The sequence below is a fragment of the Hemitrygon akajei genome, chromosome 11 (genome assembly GCF_048418815.1).
Source record: "Hemitrygon akajei chromosome 11, sHemAka1.3, whole genome shotgun sequence".
NCBI classification, from domain to species: Eukaryota; Metazoa; Chordata; class Chondrichthyes; order Myliobatiformes; family Dasyatidae; genus Hemitrygon; species Hemitrygon akajei.
Window position 1 is genome coordinate 135,596,754 of NC_133134.1, and position 27,340 is coordinate 135,624,093.

General features: G+C 41.4%; 1 protein-coding gene across 6 annotated transcripts in view; it reads right to left on the reverse strand.

Annotated features, from left to right (window-relative positions):
- Nucleotides 1–27,340, reverse strand: part of gdap1l1 (ganglioside induced differentiation associated protein 1-like 1) — a 126,854-nt gene that overhangs the window by 2,130 nt on the left and 97,384 nt on the right. For all 6 annotated transcript variants that reach the window (XM_073061746.1, XM_073061748.1, XM_073061744.1 and 3 more), the window contains 2 exons: nt 4,034–4,128; nt 809–923 (listed from right to left, as the gene is read on the reverse strand). In XM_073061746.1, coding sequence (XP_072917847.1) covers nt 809–923; nt 4,034–4,128 — 210 coding nt within the window. The remainder of the gene's footprint in view (nt 1–808; nt 924–4,033; nt 4,129–27,340) is intronic.

The following is a 27,340-nucleotide window of genomic DNA, read 5'->3' on the forward strand; positions in this document are numbered from 1 at the left end:
CAACTCAGCACCCTTAGCCTCCACCTATTCTTGCTGAAGCCTGTTGAGCCCAAGCCTTCTTAGGCGATCCACTTGCACTTCACTTTATTAAAAATTGGCCTTTGCTAAGCTACTAATAATCCAAATAATCTCCTGCTCTGCAGAAAATTCCCAACAGGACCTGTTCACTTTTTAAAACTGGTGCATAACGTCTACAAGGACCTGTCTCCAACTCTCTCCACAATCTCTCCTGCTCAACAGACAATCCAAACAGGCCCTACTCTTGTGGTGGTGAAGATCTCAGGTTCTCCAGGAGACTAGAGTTGATGGTTTAGGTTTGAGACCCTAATGTCAACTTCCCTTCAGAGATGCTGCTTGACCCACTTATTTCCTCTAGCTTCTTGTTTATTGCACCAGATTCCAGTATCTGCAATCTCTTGTGTCTCTCAGGAGAAAGCATGACTTTTACATGGGATGGTTTTATATGTGCAAGACATCACAGTTGCACAGGATGAGCAGAGCACACTAATGGGTCTTTACACATCTACCAGGGCTCATAAGGACATGGCCTCTTGCTATGTTTAAAAGAACACTAAATAACTTGATTGGCGAATTGTGTGTATTTTATGTTTTTGAAACAAAACCAAGAAGTACTTTGGCCACTTAAAACAATTACCATATAGAATACTAAAATACATTGAAATTCATTTAACAATCAATTGCTGTTGTAAATATTAATTTTACAGTTTTCCTGTCCAGATATATTTTAAAATTTATCATTCTCATATTATTATTTAACGGCAAGTACTTCATTTTCACAATGTCATACCTGCAAGTTCATGTTTCTTCTGTTCAAGCTCTGCTTCCACTTGATCTAAAACTTTCCCTAATTCAGTAAGAATTTTCTTCAAGTTGTTCACGTCATCATGGTCCAGTATCTTGGTCTACAGAGAATGTGAAAGAGACGGAGTGTTAATGCGAATCAATCTTATCCGGTAACAGCAAAACTACTTGTTTCGTTCATTTTGACTAGTGGCATGGGTGACCTCTGTGTATTGTGCAACTAGTTGATAGGGCTGTTGAACTGGGCAAAGCAGCACATTTATGCTCTCACACGTCGGAAGCTGTTTACTAACAAACTGTTGATGTAAGAAATTTCTAATGAAAGAGTTGGCTATTTTCCGTTATTACTCTTATCCAATAGTAATAATAAAATCTTTTATTGAGAAGGGTGTTTGAATAAATCCACGAGTTCTTTTCTTTTTCAAATGTTAAAAGAGTAAAAGCATTGATGGGGGACAGTCAGTATTGAGAAGTCTGTTGCTACCAGTGTGCAATGCATATGCAGGTGAAAAACATGAATTTGGTGAAAACTATGCTGTCAAACACATATACTGCAGCAAACTCTTAAAGCTCTGTATCAAACTCTGATACAGTGGGGCCCATTTGAGAGGAGTACTAGGGAGAGTGACTATCAAGGCACAAAGGATCTGCTATCTGATTTCCAGCATTCGCAGATTTTCTCGTTTGCTTTATGTTACCCATGCTTGCTTTTTAACATACAGCAGAATTCTGCAACTTCAGTGGCCATTTTATTAGGTACAGCAAGCTGCCTCCCTTTATCCTTGGTTGATCCATGAAAATAACTGTAGCTCTAGTGACAACCCAATTCATCCTAGTACATAACCGCATTGAAGCAGGTGTGAAGGTGTTGTGTGTTTACTGCTTGACAGTTCCAGTGCTCATTAGTAGACATGCTACAGCTGCTGTTCCTACAGTTCTGTAGCTATAGCACGTCTGGTAATGGAATCCTGATTTTCAGAGGCTCTAGATAAAAGGTTCCCAACCATTTTTATGCCATGGACTAATGCCATTAAGCAAGGGGATCCCAGGTTGGGAATACTTGCTTAAGAGGATGAATTTTGGCAGCTTTGGCATAATGACCCAAGCATGGCTGTATCCTCCCTGTGTGGGTGGCAGTGGTCAGTGTGTTCAGCTGATAATACAAGGAAAGGCTGAGAGAGAATAAATAATGTATTCCTAAGAGAAGGTATCAGGTTTGTGCTCTGAGGAGCTACTGCCATAAATCATCCTCAATCGATGGTACTGCCGAAGGGAAAAACAATACCCACAGCGCTGTGCCACTTGTACATTAGTATTCTGTAAGGGGCTGGATCTCTGGGCTGTTCTGATTCGGAAGCTTTATCTCTGTTTTGATGAGTGTGGCAGTACTCTGAGCTTCAACTGTAGCAGGTATGGAAGCTGAGACATTAACCGTTAGTCACCTCATCACGTAGTCTGTGCATAGAGTTGTCTGTGTTTTCCAAGCCTGATAGCACGGATTTCAAGTTCAAGCTAGTATGAAATTTTGCTATCAGATTCTCTGTGCTCCTTGACTTTGTAAAGTATTCAAAAAATCTGTATCCAACAGACTTAGACCATCAGACATGTGCAATGAAAGGTTATTTATGGACTGTTCCAACGAGGTTTTCATATGAGACCCTGAAATCAGTACCTGTGTATAACCCGTGTTTAGGCTGTCTTTTACATTTTCTCCATACAGTATATTTCTCAGAATCTGAACTGATGCCATAAGGTGTAAAAAGTGCAATTGATATAACAAGTTAGCATCCTTAACATTACTGATGGAAAGTTAGTTTGTTTTCCTATTGTTTTGGTAAAAGTAGTTTATGACAATGCAAACAACACACACATCACGAAGGGTCTCGGCCCGAAACATCGACAGTGCTTCTCCTTATAGATGCTGCCTGGCCTGCTGTGTTCCACCAGCATTTTGTGTGTGTTGTTCTTTGAATTTCCAGCATCTGTTATGACAATGCAATTCTATTTTGCTGGGAATAATGTCTGCTTCACTTTATGCCAGATTCAGTGATGGGCTTGAAATTTGACTCTGTCTCACGTTCAAAATGAAACAAACATATAACAATCACAATGTAACTGAAGGTTTGTCGCACCTGGGGCCAATCTGAAGTGATTTTAATTTAAATTAAAATGAAGGAATTGTGTGGAAACTCCCCACAATCATTTTTAATGCAAATAACTACCACAAATCCTGGGTTCACCCTGTCCCATTGGCTACAGAAACCCAGCAGAGGGGGCAACCCTGGAATGCCACAACATTGATCAGAACTCATGAAATAAATTACCACCTGATCAAACATGGGCAAGGAAGTTTCCTATTGATTACAAATTTGTGTCCTCAATATGTTCTCTTTCATAGAGTCAAGGAATTAGACAGCATGGAAACAGGCTCTTTACCCCACCTCATCCATGCTAGCCGAGTTGCCTACCTGAGGTGATCCTACATGCTTACCTGTATTCCTCAATCTTTTCTATCATGTACCTATCAAAATGTTTTTTAAACATAATTTCACCTGGCTCTACCACTTCTTCTAGCACTTTGCTCTACAAAACCTACTACCCTGTGTGTGGGGGAAAATGTTTGTTTCCTTTAAATTACCCCACCACCAACTTATGTCCTTTAGTTTTAGATTCTCCTAGCTTGAGGAGGATAAAGGACTGACCTACCTACCTATGCCTGTCATGATTTTATATCCCTTGGTAAGGTCACCCCTCTGTTTCCTATGCTCCAGGGAAAAAGCCCCAAACTATCCATTCTCTCCGTTCGTCTCAAGTCCTCCTGTCCAGATAACATCCATATTGGGCAACATTAAAAAAGAAGACTTAAAAGTGGCAAGGATACTGAATGAACTGCGATGTTCTCAGTAGAAGGAATGTCCATCATCAGGGTGGTTTGTTACACCAATGAGCTGGCCAAACCCTGACAATCATGGGTGTTCAGAGGGAAGTGAGTGAACCAATAGGAGGGATAAACTTGGTTAGCACCCTCACCTGTGCCAGACTATCAGTCCATGACAGCAGTGGTAGAAGTCACCATCATGCAGTCATATTCTGAAATACTTTCTACAATTATGCTAAATCTGACAGACTCAGAACTGATCTGCTTAACCTGAAAAGTAGAAGGTTTATATCCAAAACAAAACATGCTGAAAGAGAACTTGTTTTCTGTTACCATTAGTTTTTTTTGTTTGGAAAGATATGGCTCTGTGAGTTGAGGTTGTTCTTGGTCGAGCTTCATCAATTCTGAAGCAGTATTTACTAAATGCCCTGTGAAAGGAAAGGAAAAGAATTTTTTAAATATCACACCTTGTTCAGTGCAGTAAAACAAATTCATTATAGAATGAAACCATTCCTTTTAGCAGATACTGTTACTTACCTATGAAAACAGGTACTTAATTACTATTTATCCAAACAGAAGTTTGAAATCCTAACAATACCAGGGCAAACTGCGGATATATACTTAAGTAGTCATTACTTTTTAGTTGATTATATCAAGTGCTGTGCTTTGAAGCAAAATCTTAGAGCAATTTTTCTCAAAAATACAATTGATTGAGAGAGAGAAATGGTTTTATTTGAGCATCACATCTGATGTTCAAATTTATTACAGTAAGTATTGGCTACTTATCCACAGAGCATATGAATGACAAGTATCAGCTTATATTGAATGAGATCACAACAGAATTGTATGGCTATAAAATTTAGTATTCTAGTTAATGCCTTTTTTTTACAATAAGGCCTGTTCTGTTCTCATTGCATTTCACCTAATAAAAAGATTCCTACACAGTAAAACACTGCAATACTGCAAAATTGAAGTCTTTTAAGTAGTTGAATAACATGTTATTTGGGAAAAATCTGCCCTAAACCTGTATGTTACTGACATAGAATATGTAAATCATTATTTACAGGTTAGGCCTGGTAAAAGTTGTTTTTTTAAAATTTATTTGAAAAAGATACTAGACACTAGAAAACACTAGAATTCTACAGCACAGTACAGGCCCGTTGGCCCTCCATGTTGTGCCGACCCATATAATCCTTAAAAAAAGTACTAAACCCACACTAACCCGTAATCCTCTATTTTTCTTTCATCCATGTGCCTGTCCAAGAGGCTCTTAAATACCCCTAATGTTTTAGCCTCCACCACCGTCCCTGGCAAGTCATTCCAGGCACTCACAATCCTCTGTGTAAAAAACTTACCCCTGATGTCTCCCCTAAACCTCCCTCCCGTAACTTTGTACATATGCCCTCTGGTGTTTGCTATTGGTGCCCTGGGAAACAGGTACTAGCTATCCACCCTATCTATGCCTCTCATAATCTTGTAGACCTCTATCAAGTCCCCTCTCATTCTTCTACGCTCCAAAGAGAAAAGTCCCAGCTCTGCTAACCTTGCTTCACATGACTTGTTTTCCAATCCAGGCAACATCCTGGTAAATCTCCTCTGCACCCTCTCCATAGCTTCCACATCCTTCCTATAATGAGGTGACCAGAATTGAACACAATACTCTAAGTGCGGTCTCACCAGAGATTTGTAGAGTTGCAATATGACCTCTTTACTCTTGATCTCAATCCCCCTGTTAATGAAGCCTAGCATCCCATAGGCCTTCTTAACTACCCTATCAACCTGCTCAGCGACCTTGAGGGATGTATGGATTTGAACCCCAAGGTTCTTTTGTTCATCCGCACTCTTAAGTAACTGACCATTAAACCTGTACTCAGCCTTCTGGTTTGTCCTTCCAAAATGCATCATCTCACACTTATCTGGATTGAACTCCATCTACCACTTTTCTGCCCAACTCTGCAGCCTGTCTATATCCTCTTGTATCCTTCGACAACCTACAGCTCCATCCACAACTCCTCCAATCTTTGTGTCATCAGCAAACTTACTCACCCATCCTTCTGCCTCTTCATCCAGGTCATTTATAAAAATCACAAAGAGCAGGGGTCCTGGGACAGATCTTCGCGGCACTCCACTAGTCACCGACCTCCAGGCAGAATACTTTCCTTCCACTACTACCCTCTGCTTTCTTCCTGTAAGCCAATTTTTTTATCCAAACAGCCAAGGTTCCATCGATCCCAGGCTTCATGACTTTCAGGATGAGTCTCTCATGGGGTACCTTGTCAAATGCCTTGCTAGAAACCATGTAGACCACGTGTACCCTACCCCCATCAATTTCTTTTGTTACCTCTTTAAACAACTCAATTAGGCTCATGAGGCACAATCTTCCCTTCACAAAGCCATGTTGACTATCCTTGAGTAGACTGTACTTCTCCAAATGCTCGTAGATCCTATTCTTAAGAATCCTTTCCAATAGTTTGCAGACCCTACCTTTTTTAAACAAGGGAACTACATTTGCCATTCTCCAATCCTCCGGTAACCCCCCCCCCACCCCCGCAGCCAAAGAGGATTCAAAGATCATAGCTACTGCTCCAGCGATCTCTTCTCTCACTTTCCACAGCAACCTGGGGTATATCATGTCTGGCCCTGGGGACTTATGTTAAAAGCATGTTTTTTTTCAATAATAATTGATATTCAGTAAAGTTTCAAGACTTTGATTTGTTTCCTTGATGCAAAGAATGTCAGTTTTGTTTTTGAAATTCTCTTTACTCTTTAAATTTGAGGTATTATTAGTAGATTCTACATTGCAATGTTCCATCAATCAAGTGATGAAGACAGAAAGCGCAGGGAGTTCCCAAAACCTTCACATTTTAAAAGGGAAAGGCGGATATATGAGAGAACACCTACAATTATGTGGCTCTTGTTACTTCCCTGTCAATCACATTAACTGGCCCAGGTAGTCCTTCCCACACATCTCAGTAATCTGCATCTCAATTTACTGTTCTTTCTCTGGCAGGGAAGACTGGCAGTTAGGATCAGGCAACTTGTCGTACAGAAATAGCTCCTTGTGTGGGTGTGAAGGTCATTATGAAATCAAATTTCTATGTTACAGAGTCATTCCAATCCCACCACTAGTGATGGACATCAAATCTGGCAGTCAATCAGTTTTAAAAGCAAGTTTTTAAAATTATGCAAATGAGTGAATGTTGCTGAATGTTTTTTGAACTGGTCGTCCATGCACATAGTTTTTCTCTGTGGAAAGGAGAAATCATATCTACACTGTGTATTTTTGCAGGTGACTGAGTTTTACAGTTACTTTTTACTGACAGGGTGGATAGTTGTTAAATTTCATCTTCCAGAGAAGAAACCTAGTCCCCAACATTGATAGTGTGGGTAGTTGAATTAAAGTTCATATCTCCACATCTGCCAGAATGAGATGCTTCAGTATTACCCCCTACCCAGAGGCTTCAGTTCATGCCTTTGCACAGGGTTTCTTCCATTCCCCTTCTCATTTCCTGACACCGCAGCTTTGGTGATAGATAATCAATATGCAAAACTGGTTTTGGATCATTATATTGTTTGGAACAATCATCTCATACTCGAGCACCTACATAAGCAGTCTACCAAGGAATATAATTACCCTGGAGATGATTTGGTGGCATATTTATTTTGCTGTTCTGGAATTTAGCTCATGAAGTTGGATTGATTAGTCCAGAAACTATGCAGGAGGTGATACTTTAGTATTTATACTACACCACCTAAAGATTTCTATTACACTATCAACAATGTGCATGCAAATTCCTACCTGGATTAAAATGCCAAACTAAATGCCAGCCCTTCTTTACCATATTAGAAATGAAATGAAAATGTGCTTCATTTAGCTCCCACAGATAAAAGGAACAAATAACAGCTAGTAATAACAAAGAACATGATTTCTAGATGGCTTTGCACTTATACTCATATCAAAGAAAACAGACAGGGTCCAATAAATGAAAATAAAATATACTACAGGTACTGGAAATCTGAAACAAAACCAGAAAATGCTGGAAGAACTCAGCTGGCAAGGAAACACTTGAGGACAGAAAAACAGTTAATGTTTCAAGTTAGATGAGCAGACCTGCTGCTATTTGATTGTGTTCCAGTGCTGATTCATGAGCCCAGTGGGAGAAATGCATTCTTCCCGTAGTTTTCCCAGCAGTGAAATCTTTTAACCAAATCTGCTTCAATTTCAACCCAATGCATGTTCAATGACTTTAATAAAAAGAAATGACTCGAAGGACAGAGGAAAGTTTTGATGCACACAGCTTATGAAATAAGGAAAGTAAGCTTACAGCACAGCTAGAAATTGGTAGGTATGACACGGATATTACAGATTCATGGTTGAAAGTAGATCACAGTAGGGAGCTAAACATCCAAGGATACATATCCTGTTAAAAAGACAGGTGGGTGGACAGAAGGGTGGAGTGGTCCTGTTGGTAAAAAAATGAAATCATATCCTTAGAAAGAAATACAGAATCCTTGTGGGTAGAGTTAAGATACTGCAAGGGTAAAAAGACTGATGGGGTTATATACAGTCCTCCGAGTAGTAGCCCGGGTCTGGCATACAAATTACACTGTGAGATAGAAAAGGCATGATCAAAGGGCAATGTTACGATGGTCATGGGGGATTTCAATATGCCAGTAGTTTGGGAAAACTCAGGTTGGTGCTGGATCCCAAGAGAAGGAACTTGTGGAGTGCCTGAAAGATGCCATCTTTGAGCAGCTTGTGGTTAAGTCCACTAGAGAAAAAACAATTCTGGATTTGGTGTTGTGCAGTGGACCAGATTTGATTAGGAAGCTGAAGGTAAAGGAACATAACCATAATATGATAGAAAACAAACAAGAGAAAATCTGCAGATGCTGGAAATCCAAGCAACACACACAAAATGCTGGAGGAACTCAACAGGCCAGGCAGCATCTATGGAAAGTAGGTACAGTTGACATTTCGGGCTGAATCCCTTCAGCAGGACTGGAGAAAAAAAGCTGAGGAGGAGATCTGAAAGGTGGGGGAGGGGAGAGAGAAACACCAGGTGATAGGTGAAACTTGGAGGGGGAGGGATGAAGCAAAGAGCTAGGAAGTTGATTGGTGAAACAGATGGAGGAAAAAAAGAGGGGGGGGCACCAGAGAGAGACGATGGGTAGGCAAGGAGATAACACGAGAGAGGGACAAGGGGATAGGAATGGTGAATGGGAGGTGGGGGGGTGGAGGCATTACTGGAAGTTTGAGAAATCGATGTTCGTGCCATCAGGTTGGAGGCTACCCAAACAGAATATAATGTTGTTCCTCCAAACTAAGTGTGGCCTTATCCCGACAGTAGAGGAGGCTATAAATGGACATATCGGAATGGGAATGGTAAGTGAATTTAAAATGGTTGGCCACTGTTGGTAGATGCTCGGCGAAGTGTTCCCCAATCGTCGTCAGGTCTCACCGATATACAAGAGGTCACACCGGGAGCACTGAACACAGTATGTGACCCCCCACAGACTCACAGGTGATGTGTCGCCTCACCTGGAAGGACTGTATGGGGCCTTGAATGGTAGTGAGGCCGGAGTGTAGGGGCAGGTGAAGCACTTGTTCCCCTTCCAAGGATAAGTGCCAGGAGGGAGATCAGTGGGGAGGGATGAATGGACAAGGGAGTCGTGTAGGGAGCAATCCTTGCGGAAAGCAGGAAGTTGGGGGGGAGGGGAAAATGTCTTTGGCGGTGGGATCCGGTTGGAAGTGGTGGAAGTTTCAGAGAATTATATGCTGGATGTGGAGGCTGGTGGGGTGGCAGGTGAGGACACGAGGAACCCTATCCCTGGTAGCATGGCAGAAGGATGGGATAAGAGCAGAGGTGCGTGAAATGGAAGAGATGCAGTTAGAGGGCAGTGTTGATGGTGGAGAAAGGGAAGCCCCTTTCTTTGAAAAAGGGGGACATCTCCTTCGTTCTAGAATGAAAAGCCTCATCCTGAAAGCAGATGTGGCGGAGACGGAGGAATTGAGAGAAGAAGATGGTGTTTTTACAAGTAGCCGGGTGGGACAAGGCATTGTACAGGTAGCTATGAGAGTCTGTAGATTTATAATAGATAGCGGTTGGGGTCACATGCTGTGTTTGGTGCTCTTGGTGTGGCCTCTTGTATATCAGTGATACCTGACATAGATTGGGAGACCACTTCACTGAGCATCTATGCTGCTTCAGGCAGAACAAATGGGATCTCCCAGTGGTCACCCATTCTAATTCCACTTCCCATTCCCATTCTGATATGTCCATCCAGGGCCTCCTCTACTGTCAAGATAAGGCCACACTTAGGCTGGAGGAACAACACCTTATATTCCGTTTGGGTAGCCTCCAACCTGATGGCATGAACATCAATTTCTCAAACTTCCTGTAATGTCTCCACTACCCGCCCCCCCCCCCCCGACTTCACCATTTCCTATCCCCTTGTCCCTCTCTCATGTTATCTCCTTGCCCACCCATCACCTCCCTCTGGTACTCCCCTCCCTTCTTTTTTCTTCCATGGCCTTCTATCTCTTTCACCAATCAACTTCCTAGCTCTTTGCTTCATCCCTCCCCCTCCAAGTTTCACCTATCGCCTGGTGTTTCTCTCTCCCCTCCCCCACCTTTCAAATCTGCTCCTCAACTTTTTATCTCCAGTCCTGCCGAAGTGTTTCGGCCTGAAACGTCGACTGTACTTTTTTCCATAATATGATCGAATTTGCCCTGCAGTTTGAGAAGGAGAAACTAAAATCAAATGGATTGGTATCACATTTGAGTAAAAGTAACTACAGAAACATGAGAGAGGAGCTGACCAAAGTTGATTGGAAGAGGACACTAACAGGTGTGACAATAGAGCAGCAATGGATGGAGTTTCACGGACTAATTCAGCTGATGCAGGATCAGTTTACCAAAGAATTAGAATTCTAAAGGAAAGATAATGGAACTGTGGCTGACAAGGGAAGTCAAAGTCAGCCAAAAAGTAACAGAGAGGACATCCAATAGAGCAAAAATTAAAGGGAAGCTATAGGACTGAGAAGCTTTTTAAAAATGAACAGAAGGCAACTAAAAATTAAGGAGAGAAAAGAGTAAATATGTAGGTAAGCTAGCCAATAATAAGAAATGACACCAACTTGGTTTTCAGATATATATACTAACATAGGCGAGAGTGGTCAATTGGACCACTGAAAAATAATGCTGGAGAGGTAGTAATGGGGAACAAAGAAATGATGAACAAACTGAATAAGTATTTTGTGTCAGTTTTCACTGTGGAGGGCATGAGCACCATGCCTGAAATCTGAGAGTATCAGGGCTGAAGTGAGTGCTGTCACTATTATGAAGGAGAAGGTGCCTGGGAAGCTGATAGGTGAAAAGGCAGTTAAGTCTCCTGGACCAGATAGACTACATCCCAAGGTTCTGAAAGAGGTAGATGAAGAGATTGTGGAAGAATGATAAGTGATCTTTCAAGAATTATGAGATACCGGAATGGTTCCAGAGGACTGAAAAATTGCAAATGTCACTCCACTCTTTAAGAAGAGAACAAACCCCCAACCCCAGTTCTACTGCTCACAAACATAGAAGAGGCAACTTACAGGCAACAATTAACTTATTAACCCACACTTCTTTGGGATATGGACGGAAACCAGGGGAAATGTATATCCTCGCAGCAGAATGGAAACTTCATATGGACAGCACCTGGATTGAACTTGTGTCTCCGGCACTGCAAGGCAGCCGCTCTACTAGCTGCGGAACTGCACTAGCCAAATATTGAAGGGCTTAAATGGTGATGTAAATCCATTTTATTGCTTTAAACATTTTCTCATATTCTAAATGTTTAACGTTGTCAAATTTTTCAGTTGTTTATGTTTTTTAATACTGCCACAGTAAAGGGCAAGTTGGCTAATTGATCCATGCTGGCTGTCAGGTGAGCAATCCTATTTGTCCCATTCCCCCCCTCCCCTATACTTCTCAGTTTATTCTCTCTCACACATGCCCAGCACCTCCACCTCAATTACTTTTGCTGTTAACCTACACAAAGGGATAATGTACACTGGCCAATTAACTGATTAGCACATTTATGCAACTTGGAAGGAAACTGAAGCATCCAGAAGAAACCAACACAGTCGCAGAAATAACATTCAAACTAAACTGTGTCCACACGCAGGATTGGACTGGAGCCATGGGGAGGCAACGCCAGCTGCCATGCCGCTGCACCACACTAGGATTGTTTTAAAACGGGATTTGAGTATTTTTCCAATATGCACGTGTATCAGAGCAGAGCCGTTTACAGATATTCCAAACTCTTTTGATAGCTACAAAGCATGGAGCTGAGTTATTAATAAGAGAATCCCTTTGCACAGAAGCCTGGACAGCCACAGGCTTACGGTTGCGCCTATATATACTCAGAGGGTACTTGGAAAGAACAATCATGGTCGTGGAAAGACCATATTCATACACGTCACATGACATGGCACATAATGAATGAACAAACTCAGGGAGTGTAATCTTTGCAACATCAACCTCAATATCTTTCAACAGCAACTGTCTAGTTAAGTCTGATAATTACAAGTACAGTGCTGTGATGATTTCCTTGCTTTGTCTTTTTATTATATGTTTTATTTAGATAACAGTACAGTAATTGGACCTCCTTGCTCAATGAACCTGTGTCAGCCAATTACACCCATGTGACCAATTAGTCTACTAACCCATATGCCTTTGGAATTAGGAAGAAACTGGAGAACCGGGAGGAAACCCAAACGGTCACAGGGAGAACGTACAAACTTCTTACAGACAATGGTGGGATTGAACCCAAGTCACTGGCTCTGTAATAGCATTATGCTAAATGTTCTGCTACCATGCCACCCTTTATGATGAAGGGTCTATGTACAGTGTCTTCTTTTCTTCCGAGACCAACATGATACTAGGATTAAAAATGGGTAAGGGAGTAGAGAGTGCTGGTGTCTAATGCTAACCAAAACAGGCTGGACTGAACCTTCCTAGAAACTAGATGTTGCCTCTGGACCATATTCTCTGCATCACTGCTACAGATCGTTGTTTTATATTCTTCAACTGGACTACCATTCCTGGCATTCATTTGTAAAACTGTCATGTTGAAAGTATTCCTGGGCTGAATCCCTTGGAAATGTCTGGAAATATGCAGCGTCAATGCTCCCAAGTACTGACAATGAAAGAAAATGTGAGTTATGTGGGAAAACACTTCACACCATGGAGCAGTTGATGCCCATTTCTCTCTGACACTATTCTACAACCTGTCAGAAAATCTGGTGTCACATCATTGTGAGGCCTCGAACCTCACATTCCAGGCACTTTATTTCAACTAAGACCTTGGCTCCTTCAACATCCAGGAAAGTAGAATCATCCAACATTAGCAATTTCCAAACTATATTCATCTCCTTGTCATGGTTAGTCTTGTTTTGTGATTCATAAGGGAAGAACAAGCTGATATTATAAATAAATTCTGTAAGTGTGAAACTTATTTTAAGTACAAATAGCCAGATACTGATATTCCCCATCACATATGAAAACCAAAATGCTAAAATACATTAATTGTCTTGTTTCTGTTCACAGTGCTGATAAACATCAGGAATCCAATAATGTTTTCTTTAAATGCAGGGAATTATTCCTTATGGTTTTATGTGTTTGATTGCATAATGTGCCAGTAATCCTTTTTAAATTTTATCTCTCTGCAGACTCATGATATTAATGTGGACTATGTTCAGAAAACAATTCAAATATAAATTGGTTTACAATTTACACTAAACTTCAATTATAAAATGTAGCAGCTTAGCATTTCATTCTTTTCCTCCTACTGAATAGAGCATCAAGGACAGTATGCCTAAATGGAAAACAGAGTGCTATTCCAGGAACTCTGGTTTAGAAATCTTTTGTTTAACCTGGAAAGGTGACTTCAGCTTCCAGTCCCGTCTTTTAATTTTCTATCCCATTCCCACTCCGGAACTGGCTTTGTCCGCCTTTGCTCTTCCACTGAAGCTCAGCAAAAGCTTAAGGAATGGCACCTCATTTTTGGTTGGGTATGTTGCAGCCCTAAGGATTTAGTATTAAGTTCAACAATTTACAATGTTACTTTTTCTGTCCTGACGAAGGGTCTCGGCCCAAAATGTCGACATTGCTTTTCCCTATAGATGCTGCCTGGCCTGCTGCGTTCCACCAGTATTTTGTGTGTGTTGCTTGAATTTCCAGCATCTGCAGATTTCCTCGTGTTTGCTTTTTCTGTTTGTGTTAGAATTGGCTCATTCTAATATGAGATCATCCATGTTTGACATTAACTCAATTTTCTTCCCCTCTACAGATGTTGCTTGAACAGTTGAGTGTTTCCAATATTCTCTTTCATTTCCAATTTCCACAACATCAGGTTCAGGAACAGTTTTGTCCCTTCAAGCATTATGCTGCTGAACCAGCGTGGTCAACTTCACTCAACTCAATGCTGAACTGATTTCATAACCTACCGATTTATTTTCAAGGACTCTACAACTTATGTTCTCAACATTTATTAATTTATTTATTATTTGTTTTTTTTATTTGCACAGTTTGTCTTCTTTTGCACGTTGGTTGTTTGTTTGTCTTTATTCGTTTTTTCTATTCAGTTTTTTAACATTTTCATTTTACAGCGTGGAACAGGCCCTTCGCACCACCCAGCAAAATTTTTTACAGACTGTGTCAGAATTGAATTCCTAAACACACTGATCTGTAATAGCATTGTGCTCACCACTATGCTATCATGGAGTGATTCTATTGTGTTTCTTTGCATCAGGGTCCAAAGGATCATTGGGGACCTGTCACCCCAACCACAAACTGTCCCAGCTGCTACCATCCGGGAAACAGTACCGCAGCCTAAAAGCCAGGACGAACAGGCTCCGGGACAGCTTCTTCCACCAGGCCATCAGACTGATTAATTCACGCTGACACAATTGTATTTCTAAGCTATATTGACTGTCCTGTGGTATATCTTACTGTATTTATACTATTTATTACAAATTATTATAATTTGCACATTGCACATTTAGATGGAGATGTAACGTAAAGATTTTACTCCTCATGTATGTGAAGGATGTAAGAGACAGTAAAGTCAATTCAATTCAATACTGTGTATGCCCACAAGAAAATGAATGTCAGGGTAGTATATGATAATACTTTGATAATTAATTTAATTTGAACTTTGAGCAAATGTTATGTTCTGCATCTCATAATCAGCATGATTTTGTTTCCCTCTGATTTATCTATCGACTAGATGACAGCAAGAACATGGTGTCAGCTGGGAAATCTTGGCCTATACCCATAAACATCTCATTTGTTTGCTCTAACTCTCCCCTTCTCTGCAAATTAAAACCACTTGGTTTTACTTTTCTAGTATGGATTGACTGGAAATGTTTATTTGCTTCTTCAGATGCTGCCTGCTGAGTATTTTAAATATTTTCTGATTTCATTATAAGGACAGAAAACCTGGCTAAGGGAATGAACCTAACAGAATGGGGTAATATTCATATCAGGTAAGCATGTCTAACCTCTCAGAATAGAAAGGCATATCTTTTTAAATAATGGCTGACCCTGATAACTAAGCTGAATTGAGTAAGGATATTTAGTATCCTATGAATGGCAGGGTACGTTAGATCAAAAGATAATTAAAACTTAACCTACTGTTGTGAATATTGGGAAAGAAATTAATATTGAAAGAGCCCTGCACCAGTTAGATGTCTCAGTTATGGAAAATATCCTGTGGGTGGCTTGAACGATAGGAAAAGGTATGTCATTTTAACAGATTAATCTCGACATGCAGTAATCATAAAAACACTTCGGTAGAAGTAATTGTAAAATAAGCTAAAGAAAGCCTGAGATAAATATCTAAAACATATTCTGCTTCAAAAGTAGGATATAAAATTATCATCAAACCTAGGAAGAGGTGACCAGATATTTAAAGGTATGTATGGTAGAACATTATAGACAGCAATGTTGACATTTTGCTAGACTCTAACGATATCCATGGATTATTAAGAGGCATGCTCATGACAGAAAAGATTCCTTTATCCTTGTATAGTAGTAATGAATTAGAAACTTCAAGGGGAGAAACAGAGAAGTTGATTCTTCTGAGTGACTTCATTGCATTGGAATTCATGCCATTTACTAACTAAGCCAAGAAGGAAACTATTAATTTTAACTTGAAATATATTTTATGGTGGAAAACCTTTTGATTCTATTAAAAGTACACTTTTTTACATGCTAAGCACTCCCATTACAAGTGTTCTTTGCCAATAATCAATCCTAGAAAAAAGGATGTTTTCTTTTTCCCAGCCACATGAAGTGGAGAATGTGCACAGCTTCTTTCTTTGTGGTAATGTTTGTGTTTCCATGGTTCTTATTTCATGTCCGTCTCTTAGCTCTTTCATAAATTACCTAATTGGGAGATGATTGTTAGGCTGTTCCCTCCTTTTACTTGGCAATCCATATTGATAGATGATGGAATGTTGAAAGCAAAGGAGACTGGAAAAAAACATTGCAGAAAGGCAAGATCAGGCTGAAGTTTTAAGGATAACATAAAAGGAGAAGAGGGAGCTAGAGGGAGGTGGGTTTAAGGAGGCAACTTCATATAGTTTGCTTTAACTTCTGAAGGCAAGACCATAAAAAGGAGTTGGAACACTAAGGAGGACGTTGTTAAAGAGCAGATTTCTGCACAGGTTGCAGTGGTTAAAAAATTAAAGGAGAGAGGCTTTGAATGGATTTATGTATCTGAAATAAAAACTTTCTATTATAAACACACAGATCCAAAGCCTCTAGGAAACAAATTCAGGTATGATGAAGATGTATAAAATAAAATACATACATTATCAAGTTTAAGTTCAAGTTTATTGTTATCTGACTGTGCATATATATGTAGATCTAACATATACAGAGAAGCAGAATAAAGGGTGTAAAGGTAGTAAGGTAGAAGGGCTAAAGTGCACGTACTTCAATGCAAGAAGGTGGGAACAAATGTGATGAACTGAGAGCTTGGATGCATACATGGAATTATGATGTAGTTACAGAGACTTGGCTGGCACCAGGGCAGGAATGGATTCTCAGTATTCCTAGATTTCAGTGTTTCAAAAGGGATAGAGAGAGGGGAAAAGGGGAGGACGGGTGGCATTACTGGTCGGGATACTGTTACAGCTACAGAAAGGGTGGGTAATGTAGCAGGATCCTCTTTTGAGTCAGTATGGGTAGAAGTCAGGAACAGGAAGGGAGCAGTTACTCCATTGGGAGTATTCTATAGGCCCCCTGGTAGCAGCAGAGATACCGAGGAGCAGATTGGGAGGCAGGTGCAAAAATAACAGGGTTGTTATCACGGGTAACTTTAACTTCCCTGATATTGATTGGCACCTGATTAATTCCAATGGTTTAGATGGGGCAGAGTTTGTTAAGTGTGTCCAGGACGGATTCCAGTCACAGTATGTTGACAGGCCAACTAGTGGGAATGCCATACTGGATCTAGTATTAGGTAATGAACCGGGTCAGGTCACAGATCTCTCAGTGGGTGAGCATCTGGGGGACAGTGACCACCACTCCCTGACCTTTAGCATTATCATGGAAAAGGATAGAATCAGAGAGGACAGGAAAATTTTTAATTGAGGAAGGGCAAATTATGAGGCTATAAGGCTAGAACTTGCGGGTGTTTTTGCAGGACAATGTACTATGGATATGTGGTCGATGTTTAGGGATCTTTTGCAGGATGTTAGAGATAAATTTGTCCCGGTGAAGAAGATAAAGAATGATAGGGTGAAGGAACCATGGGTGACAAGTGAGGTGGAAAATCTAGTCAGGTGGAAGAAGGCAGCATACATGAGGTTCAGGAAGCAAGGATCAGATGGGTCCATTGAGGAATATAGGGTAGCAAGAAAGGAGTTTAAGAAGGGGCTGAGGAGAGCAAGAAGGGGGCATGAGAAGGCCTTGGTGAGTAGGGTAAAGGAAAACACCAAGCATCAATTATATGAAGAACAAAAGGATGACAGGAGTGAAGGTAGGACCGATTAGAAATAAAGGTGGGAAGATGAGCCTGGAGGCTGTGGAAGTGAGCGAGGTCCTCAATGAATACTTCTCTTCGGTATTCACCAATGAGAGGGAACTTGATGACGGTGAGGACAATATGAGTGTTGTTGAAGTTCTGGACCATGTTGATATTAAGGGAGAGAAGGTGTTGGAGTTGTTAAAATACATTAGGACAGATAAGTCCCCGGGGCCTGCTGTAATATTACCCAGGCTGCTCCACAAGGTGAGGGAGAGATTGCTGCGCCTCTGGCTAGGATCTTTATGTCCTCGTTGTCCATGGGAATGGTACTGTTGGATTGGAGGGAGGCGAATGTTGTCCCCTTGTTCAAAAAAGGTTGCAGGGATTGTCCAGGTAATTATAGACCAGTCTGTGGTGGGAAAGCTGTTGGAAAAGATTCTTAGAGATAGGATCTATGGGCATTTAGAGAATCATGGTCTGATTAGGGACAGTCAGCATGGCTTTGTGAAGGGCAGATCATGTCTAACAAGCCTTATAGAGTTCTTTGAGGAGGCGACCAGGCATATAGATGAGGGTAGTGCAGTGGATGTGACCTACATGGATTTTAGTAAGGCATTTGATAAGATTCCACACGGTAGACTTATTCAGAAAGTCAGAAGGCATGGGATCCAGGGAAGTTTGGCCAGGTGGATTCAGAATTGGCTTGCTTGCAGAAAGCAGACAGTCGTGGTGGAGGGAGTACATTCGGATTGGGGGGTTATGACTAATGGTGTCCCACAAGGATTGGTTCTGGGACCCTTACTTTTCGTGAATTTTATTAATGACCTGGATGTGGGGGTAGAAGTTGGTGTCGTGGATAGTGTAGAGGATTGTTGAAGATTGCAGAGAGACATTGATAGGATACAGGAGTGGGCTGAGAAGTGGCAGATGGAGTTCAACCCGGAGAAGTGTGAGGTGGTACACTTAGGAAGGACGAACTCCAAGGCAGAGTATGAAGTAAATGGCAGGATACTTGGTAGTGTGGAGGAGCAGAGGGATCTGGGGGTACATGTCCACAGATCCCTGAAAGTTGCCTTATATGTGGATAGGGTAGTTAAGAAAGCTTATGGGGTGTTAGCTTTCTTAAGTTAAGGGATAGAGTTTAAGAGTTGTGGGGTAATAATGCAGCTCTATAAAACTCTGGTCAGGCCACACTTGGAGTATTGTGTCCAGTTCTGGTCGCCTCACTGTAGGAAGGATGTGGAAGCATTGGAAAGCGTACAGAGGAGATTTACCAGGATGCTGCCTGGTTTAGAGCGTATGCATTATGATCAGAGTCACTCTTATTTTTGATGCTATTTTTGGGCGATTTTGAATCGGGGCTGCCTGCAGACAACAAACACTGAGCTGAATTGAAATATCCCTTTGATTTTGTGTTTTATATTCTGTATTTTGGGCTTGTGTTTTTTTTTGTTGCCGTTAGAGCAAGTTGTTTTTTTTTTGTACTTGATGGGAGGGGAGGTTTGATGTTTCCTTTGAACAGGTTCCATGGTTCTCTTTGTTTTGCAGCCATCTGTGGGGAAGACGATTCTCAGGATTGTATGCTGCGTGCATACTTCGATAATAAATGTACTTCAGATCCTTTGAGAGACCTCAGATAGTCCATGTTGGCAGCAACGCCTCTAGCTCCATTACGCTGAACACTGGAGCCCCCATTCCCTACCCCCAGGGCTGTGTGATCAGCTTGCTGACACACAGCTGTACTGCTAGGTCCAGCTCTAACCACATCATTAAGTTGGCTGATGACACAACAGTGGTTGGACCCATCAGCAACAAAGATGAGTCTGCATGCAGAGGGGAGGGAGAGCAGCTTGTGGACTGGTGTCTAGAGAGATAATTGTGGACTTCAGTAAGGTGCAGGCTAACCACTCCCTGCGGCATTTCAACAATTTCTCCTTGGTGAGAGTCACGAGCTCTCACTGGTTTCTCAACACTACATCTTTAGTCAAGAAAGCACAGCAGCACCTTCACTTCCTGAAGAGATTGAGGCGAGTGGGGCTCCCCACACCTATTCTATCCATATTCTACTGAAGCACCATCGAGAGTGCCTTGACCAGCTGTATCATGGACTGATAGGAATTTGCAAGGCACCTGACCACAAAACCCTGCAGCAGATTGTGTGGACTGCTGAGAGAAACATCAGGGTCTCCCTCTCTCCCTCCCCCCACTATCTAGGACATGCATCTGAAGCGCTGCATTCCCAGAGCCTTCAGCATTGCCAAAGACCCCTCCTAGCTGTCCTACAATCTTTTTGACCTCCGACCATCAGGCAGAAGATGAAGCAGTAAAAGAACATGGACTTTTAGCTGAGTAACAGTTTCTTCTGCCAGGCTGTGAGCCCTGATACCACCCGGTACACATCATTTATGACAGAAGCGGTATACTGTTGTAAATATTTAACTATATGCCATGTATGCACTTTATGTCAACTTGCACATCTACAAAATACTTATTAAAATATACACTATATACTGTATACAACTTCCTCACCTCCCCCCAAGTGATCAAGACCTCTTTGTAACCTGCTTTACTATCAACAAGTCCCCATAATTTAGTATCATCAGCAAACTTGCTATCATATTCATATCCAAATCATTTACTCAAAAAATGAATGACAGAGGCCCCAACACTACCCCTAGAGCACACCACTAGCCTCAGGCCTCCAGTAGGAGAATCGACCTTCAATCATCACCCTCTCCTTCCTATCATTGAGCCAATTCTGAATGCTAGCTTTCCCTGACTAGCTTTTCCTAAATCTCATTTGACCTAGCCTTCCAGATCAGGTTGCCATATGGGATGCAGTCAAATGTTTTATTATTATTCATATAGACACAAACCACTGCCCTATCTATCCCCTTGGTTACCTCTTCAAAAAACTCCATAAGATTTGTTAGACATGACCTCCCATGCAAAAAAACTATGCCAACTATTCCTGATCTGGCATGACAACTATCCAAGTGATGGTAGATCTTCTCCCTTAGAATTTTCTCAGTAATTTCCCTGCAACTGAAGCCAGGCTCACTGCCCTGTAATTTCCTGGCCTTTTGTCCCTACCCTTCTTGAACAATGGAACAACATTAGCTACACTTCTGAAACTTTACAATGAAGCAAATACCTTTTATAAGGGTCTCCATGGTTTTTTCCCTGGCCTCCCATAATGTCCAAGACCTCACTTCTTATTACACTCATTTCTTTGGTATCCATGCTATTCTTCCTGGTAAACACCAAGGAGAAATAGACATCAAAAATCTCAGTCATCTCTTGGGTCTCCACACATAAGCAGCCCTGGTGATCTTAAACAGGACTTAGTCTCTGCTTAGTCACCTTTTTACTGCATGTCTGCCCTTCAATCGAACAGGGACATACTGCCCCTGGACTCTTGATATGACCCTTTTTGAAAAGCCTCCATTTTCCAACAGTTCTTTTGCCTTTAAACAGAGTTGCCCAGTCAACCCCAGCTAGATCCTGCCTAATGCCCTCAAAGATGGCCCTTCTCCAATTTAGAACCTTAACCTATGGACTCGTTCTATTTTTTTCCATAACCATTTTAAGACTAATAGAATAGTGGTAACTATTGCCCAACTGCCTCTTGTTAACTTGCCCTCCTCATTCCCTTATATGAAGTCCACTATTTTTCCTTTCCAAGAAGGTTCCTCTAAGCATTCTGTCTTGGTTGCAGGGCAAAAGTCCAACCCAGTCGATACCAGGAAAATGTTCATCTCCCTATAGCACAACCCTACTATTCTCACAACTACCTGCAATCACTTGAAACACGTGTTTCTCAAGCTCCCACTACTGACAGGTCTATAATCTAGACTTACTAAGATTATCACCCCCTTCTTACTTTTAAGTTCTACCTAAATGGCTTTGATAGATAATCCTAGAATACTTTCTCTAAACGTTGTTGTCATGACTAAATTATTTCTCAGAACATTGAGCTGCCAGTCTTGCCCTTCTCTCAGTCGCATTCCTGTTATGGTCCCTAGAGGCAATCCATTCCCTCAGTTCATCCGCCTTACCAGTCAGGCTCTGTGCATTGAAATCGATGCGGTTTGAAGCAGTGGTCCTATCCGCCCTTTCACTGTAAGCATAGCTATCTTGGATGCTAGCTTCACACTTTTGGGTTGCTGCATGTACCCCTGTATTCTCATTGACTTTGGTTTCTCTTGAGTCCCATGTCCTTGCCACTCTAATTTAAACCCACCCCGGTGGCTATAAAACCTGTTTCACTGCTAGGATATTGATTAACCTTCTGGTTCAAGTGCAACTGATCCCTCGTGTATAAGTCAATACTCCCCCACAAGAGATCCCAACGATCTAGGAACGTGAATCATTGTCCCTTGCACCAGTTCTTCCACCACAACAGTGCCTCTTCCACCTCAGATGGTTGAGGAGGTTTGGTATGGGCCCCCAAATCCTAATGACTTCCTACAGGGGCACAATTGAGAGCATCCTGACTGGCTGCATCACTGCCTGGTATGGGAGCTGTACCTCTCTTAATCGCAGGACTCTGCAGAGAGAGGTGCAGACAGCCCAGCGCGTATGTAGTTGTGAACTTCCCATGATTCAGGACATTTACAAGGACAGGTGTGTAAAAAGGGCCCGTAGGATCATTGGGGACCCAAGTCACCCCACCCATGGTCTATTCCAGCTGCTACCATCCGGGAAACGGTACAGTAGCATAAAAGCCAGGACCAACAAGCTCCAAGACAGCTTCTTTCACCAGGCCATTAGACTGATGAACTCACGCTGATCTGAGTGTACTCTGTATTACATTGACTGTTCTATTTCTTATAAATGATTATAAATTACTATGACTGTACACAGCACATTTAGATGGAGATGTAACATAAATATTTTTACTCCTCATGTATGTGAAGGATGTAAGAAACAAAGTCAATTCAATTCAGTTCATTTTGAATATACAAGGTCACCATAAAATGCTAGCCAAAACAGTTGGTGCATCACAGAATGTTAGTTGGGACGAGTTGTCAGTGCATTGTGGTTGATAGCAAATAGTCCAGATTAGGGGAAACTGTCCATTGTGTTAGCAAGTTCCAGGAGGAGAGGTCCAAATGAGAAATAAGACCTCTCAATATAACTGAATATGGTTTGCATGTCATTTAACAGATTAGCATCCTTTACAAATAAGCACTAATGTGAACAGGGAGACCGAGAATTTCACGTGTATTTATGTCATGTAAATTAGAACTATGACCAGGGAGAGAGAAGGATATAGTGACAAATCTCAAAATGCAACTTTGTGAACTGGATCCATTCAAGAATGGCAGCCTGTATTAACGATATGAAGGACTATTAGTTTTTTTCCCCAAATTAAAATCAATAAAATAAAAAATCTGTACTGTGCAGTAATGATTTTCTAACAGATTTGTTATACTGGCAATTTTACTTCCTCTTCAGTTCTTTAACACATCTGTGCTTTTAATCAATGTTGAATATTGCCTCATCATCAGTGTTTGAAGTTTGATGTGTAACTGAGAACAACACACTATTTTGGGATTTTTAGTCTTGTTAAAGTCTGTTTTATAGTTAAGCTGTGGCAAACTGACTGCCCTTCTCACAATTACATGACATTTGTGTGTGCATGTGCCCATAAGTACATATACACATAAGTGCTTTAATCATGATTTCAAATTATTTCAGTCTGCAGTTGTTGTTGAAGATTAAAGTAAGGACGTTTTGATCTATTTACTTGGTTCATCAGCATGAATACTATTGCTGCATTATGGATTATCTGAGATGACAAATTAAATGCTCTAAAAAGCCATCTTGTAGACATTCAACGAACTCACTCTCTTCAGATCCATTACCAATCTAATTTTGCTAATCAACCTGCATGTTAAAATCTCCCATGATTATCATAACATTACTTTTTGACACACCTTTTCTATTTCCCGTAGTGATCTGTGGCCAACATCCCAGCTACTGTTGGGAGGCCTGTTTATAACCGCCATCAGGATCCTTTTACCCTTGCAGTTTCTTAACTCAACTCAATATTCAATATTTTCTGATCCTATGTCACATCTTTCTAATAATTTGTTGCCATTCTTTACCAGCAGAACCATGCCACCCCCTCTGCCTACCTTCCTGTTCCTCTGTTACATGGTGTAACCTTTGACATTCAGCTCCCATCTACAACCATCCTTCAGCCATGATTCACTGATGGCCATAATGTCATACCTGACAATCTGTAAAAGTGCAACAAGATCATCCACCTTATTTCTTGCACTCCGTGCATTGGGATATAACACTTTGAGTACTGTATTTGCTACCCTTTTTGATTCTGTTCCTCTGATACACTGAAACTCACCTTTCCTGACAGTCTGAGTGCATGCTATCTTTGCTTTTTTTTTACCATCTGTCTTATCCAGAGTCACTTCACTCCAGTTTCCAACCCTCTGCCAAATTACTTTAATAAGGTTATAATCATGAGGGATTTCAGTTGTCGCTACATTAGAAAGAATATTCTTTGCATTTGATATTATTACTCTAATAAAAAAATGTAAAATAATGGCTATTTCAAAAACATTCTATATTTAGTTCACTATATTTTAACGTAAGCTAACAATAGAGTAACATTTCCAAATTTGTTAACTCTCCCTGACATTGTTCAAGTGTATTTTGAAGTGTTTAGAAACGTAGAAAATCTACAGCACAATACAGGCCCTTCGGCCCACAAAGTTGTGCCGAACATGGGTTACTAGGGTTACCCATAGCTGTCTATTTTCTAAGCTTCATGTACCTATCCAAGAGTCTCTTAAAAGAACTTACTGTATCTGCCTCCACCACCAGCAGCCCATTCCACGTACCAACCACTCTCTGTGTAAAAAACTTACCTCGACATCTCCTCTGTACCTACTCCCCAGCACCTTAAACCTGTGTCCTCTTGTGGCAACCATTTCAGCCCTGAAGAAAAGCCTCTGACTATCCACACGATCAATGCCTCTCATCATTCTGTAAACATAGAAACATAGAAAATAGGTGCAGGAGTAGGCCCTTCGGCCCTTCGAGCCTGCAACGCAATTCAGTATGATCATGGCTGATCATCCAACTCAGAACCCTGTACCTGCTTTCTCAACATACCCCCTGATCCCTTTAGCCACAAGGGCCATATTTAACTTCCTCTTAAATATAGCCAATGAACCGGCCTCAACTGTTTCCTGTGGCAGAGAATTCCACAGATTCACCACTCTCTGTGTGAAGAAGTTTTTCCTCATCTCGATCCTAAAAGGCTTCTCCTTTATCCTTAAACTGTGACCTCTCGTTCTGGACTTCCCCAACATCGGAAACAATCTTCCTGCATCTAGCCTGTCCAATTCCTTTAGAATTTTATACGTTTCAATAAAATCCCCCCTCAGTCTTCTAAATTCAAGTGAGTATAAGCCTAGTCGATCCAGTCTTTCTTCATATGAAAGTCCTGCCATCCCAGGAATCAATCTGGTGAACCTTCTCTGTACTCCCTCTATGGCAAGAATGTCTTTCCTCAGATTAGGGGACCAAAACTGCACACAATATTCTAGGTGTGGTCTCACTAAGGCCTTGTACAACTGCAGTAGAACCTCCCTGCTCCTGTACTCAAATCCTTTTGCTATGAATGCCAACATACCATTTGCCTTTTTCACCGCCTGCTGTACCTGCATGCCCACCTTCAATGACTGGTGTACAATGACACCAAGGTCTCGTTGCATCTCCCCTGTACACCTCTATCAGGTCACCTCTCATCCTCCGTCGCTCCAAGGAGAAAAGGCCAAGTTCACTCAACTTATTCTCATAAGGCATGCTCCCCAATCCAGGCAACATCCTTGTAAATCACCTCTGTACCTTTTCTATGGCTTCCACATCCTTCCTGTAGTGAGGTGACCAGAACTGAGCACAGTACTCCAAGTGGGGTCTGACCAGGGTCCTATATAGCTGCACATTACCTCTCGGCTCCTAAATTCAATTCCATGATTGATGAAGGCCAATACACCATACACCTTCTTAACCACAGAGTCAACCTGCGCAGCTGCTTTGAGCACCCTATAGACTCGGACCCCAAGATCCCTCTGATCCTCCACGCTGCCAAGAGTCTTACCATTAATACTATATTCTGCCATCATATTTGACCTACCAAAATGAACCACTCCACATTTATCTGGGTTGAACTCCATCTGCCATTTCTCAGCCCAGTTTTGCATCCTATCAATGTCCTGCTGGACCTCTGACAGCCCTCCACACTATCCACAACACCCCCAATTTTTGTGTCAACAACAAATTTACTAACCCATCCTTCCACTTCCTCAACCAGGTCATTTATAAAAATCATGAAGAGTAAGGGTCCCAGAACAAATCCATGAAGCACACCACTGGTGACTGACCTCCATGCAGAATATGACCCGACTACAACCACTCTTTGCATTCTGTGAGCAAGCCAGTTCTAGATCCACAAAGCAATGTCTCCTTGGATCCCATGCCTCCTTACTTTCTCAATAAGCCTTGCATGTGGTACCTTATCAAATGTCTTGCTGAAATCCAAATACACTATATCTATGCCTCTACCTTCATCAATGTGTTTAGTCACATCCTTAAAAAATTCAATCAGGCTCGTAAGGCACGGCCTGCCCCTGACAAAGCCATGCTGACTATTCCTAATCATATTATACCTCTCTAAATGTTCATAAATCCTGCCTCTCAGGATCTTCCCCATCAGCTTACCAACCACTGAAGTAAGACTCACTGGTCTATAATTTCCTGGGCTACCTCTACTCTCTTTCTTGAATAAGGAAACAATGTCCGCAACTCTCCAATCCTCTGGAACCTCTGCCGTCCCGATTGATGCAAAGATCATCGCCGGAGGCTCAGCTATCTCCTCCTTCACCTCCCATAGTAGCCTGGGGTACATCTCATCTGGTCCTGGCAACTTATCCAACTTGATGCTTTCCAAAAGCTCTAGCACATACCCTTTCTTAATATCTACATGCTCAAGCTTTTCAGTCCGCTGGAAGTCATCACTACAATTACCAAGGTCCTTTTCCATAGTGAATACTGAAGTAAAGTATTCATTAAGTACCTCTGCTATTTCCTCCGGTTCTATACACACTTTCCCACTGTCACACTTACAGTGGTCATATTAGAATAGTTGGTCCTATTCTCTCATGTCTTACCCTCTTGCTCTTCACATACTTGTAGAATGCCTTGATGTTTTCCTTAATCCTGTCTACCAAGGCCTTTTCCTGCTTTCCTAATTTCCTTCTTAAGCTCCTTCCTGTTATCCTTATAATCTTCTAGATCTCTAACATTACCAAGCTCTCTGAACCTTTCGTAAACTTTTCTTTTCTTCTTGACTAGATTTACTACAGCCTTTGTTCACCATGGTTCCTGTACCCTACCATAACATCCCTGTCTCATTGGAATGTACCTATGCAGAACACCACACAAATATCCCCTGAACATTTGCCACATTTCTTCCATACTTTTCCCTGAGAACATCTGTTCCCAATTTAAGCTTCTAAGTTCCTGCCTGAAAGCCTCATAATTCCCCTCACTCCAATTAAGTGTTTTTCTAACTTGTCTGTT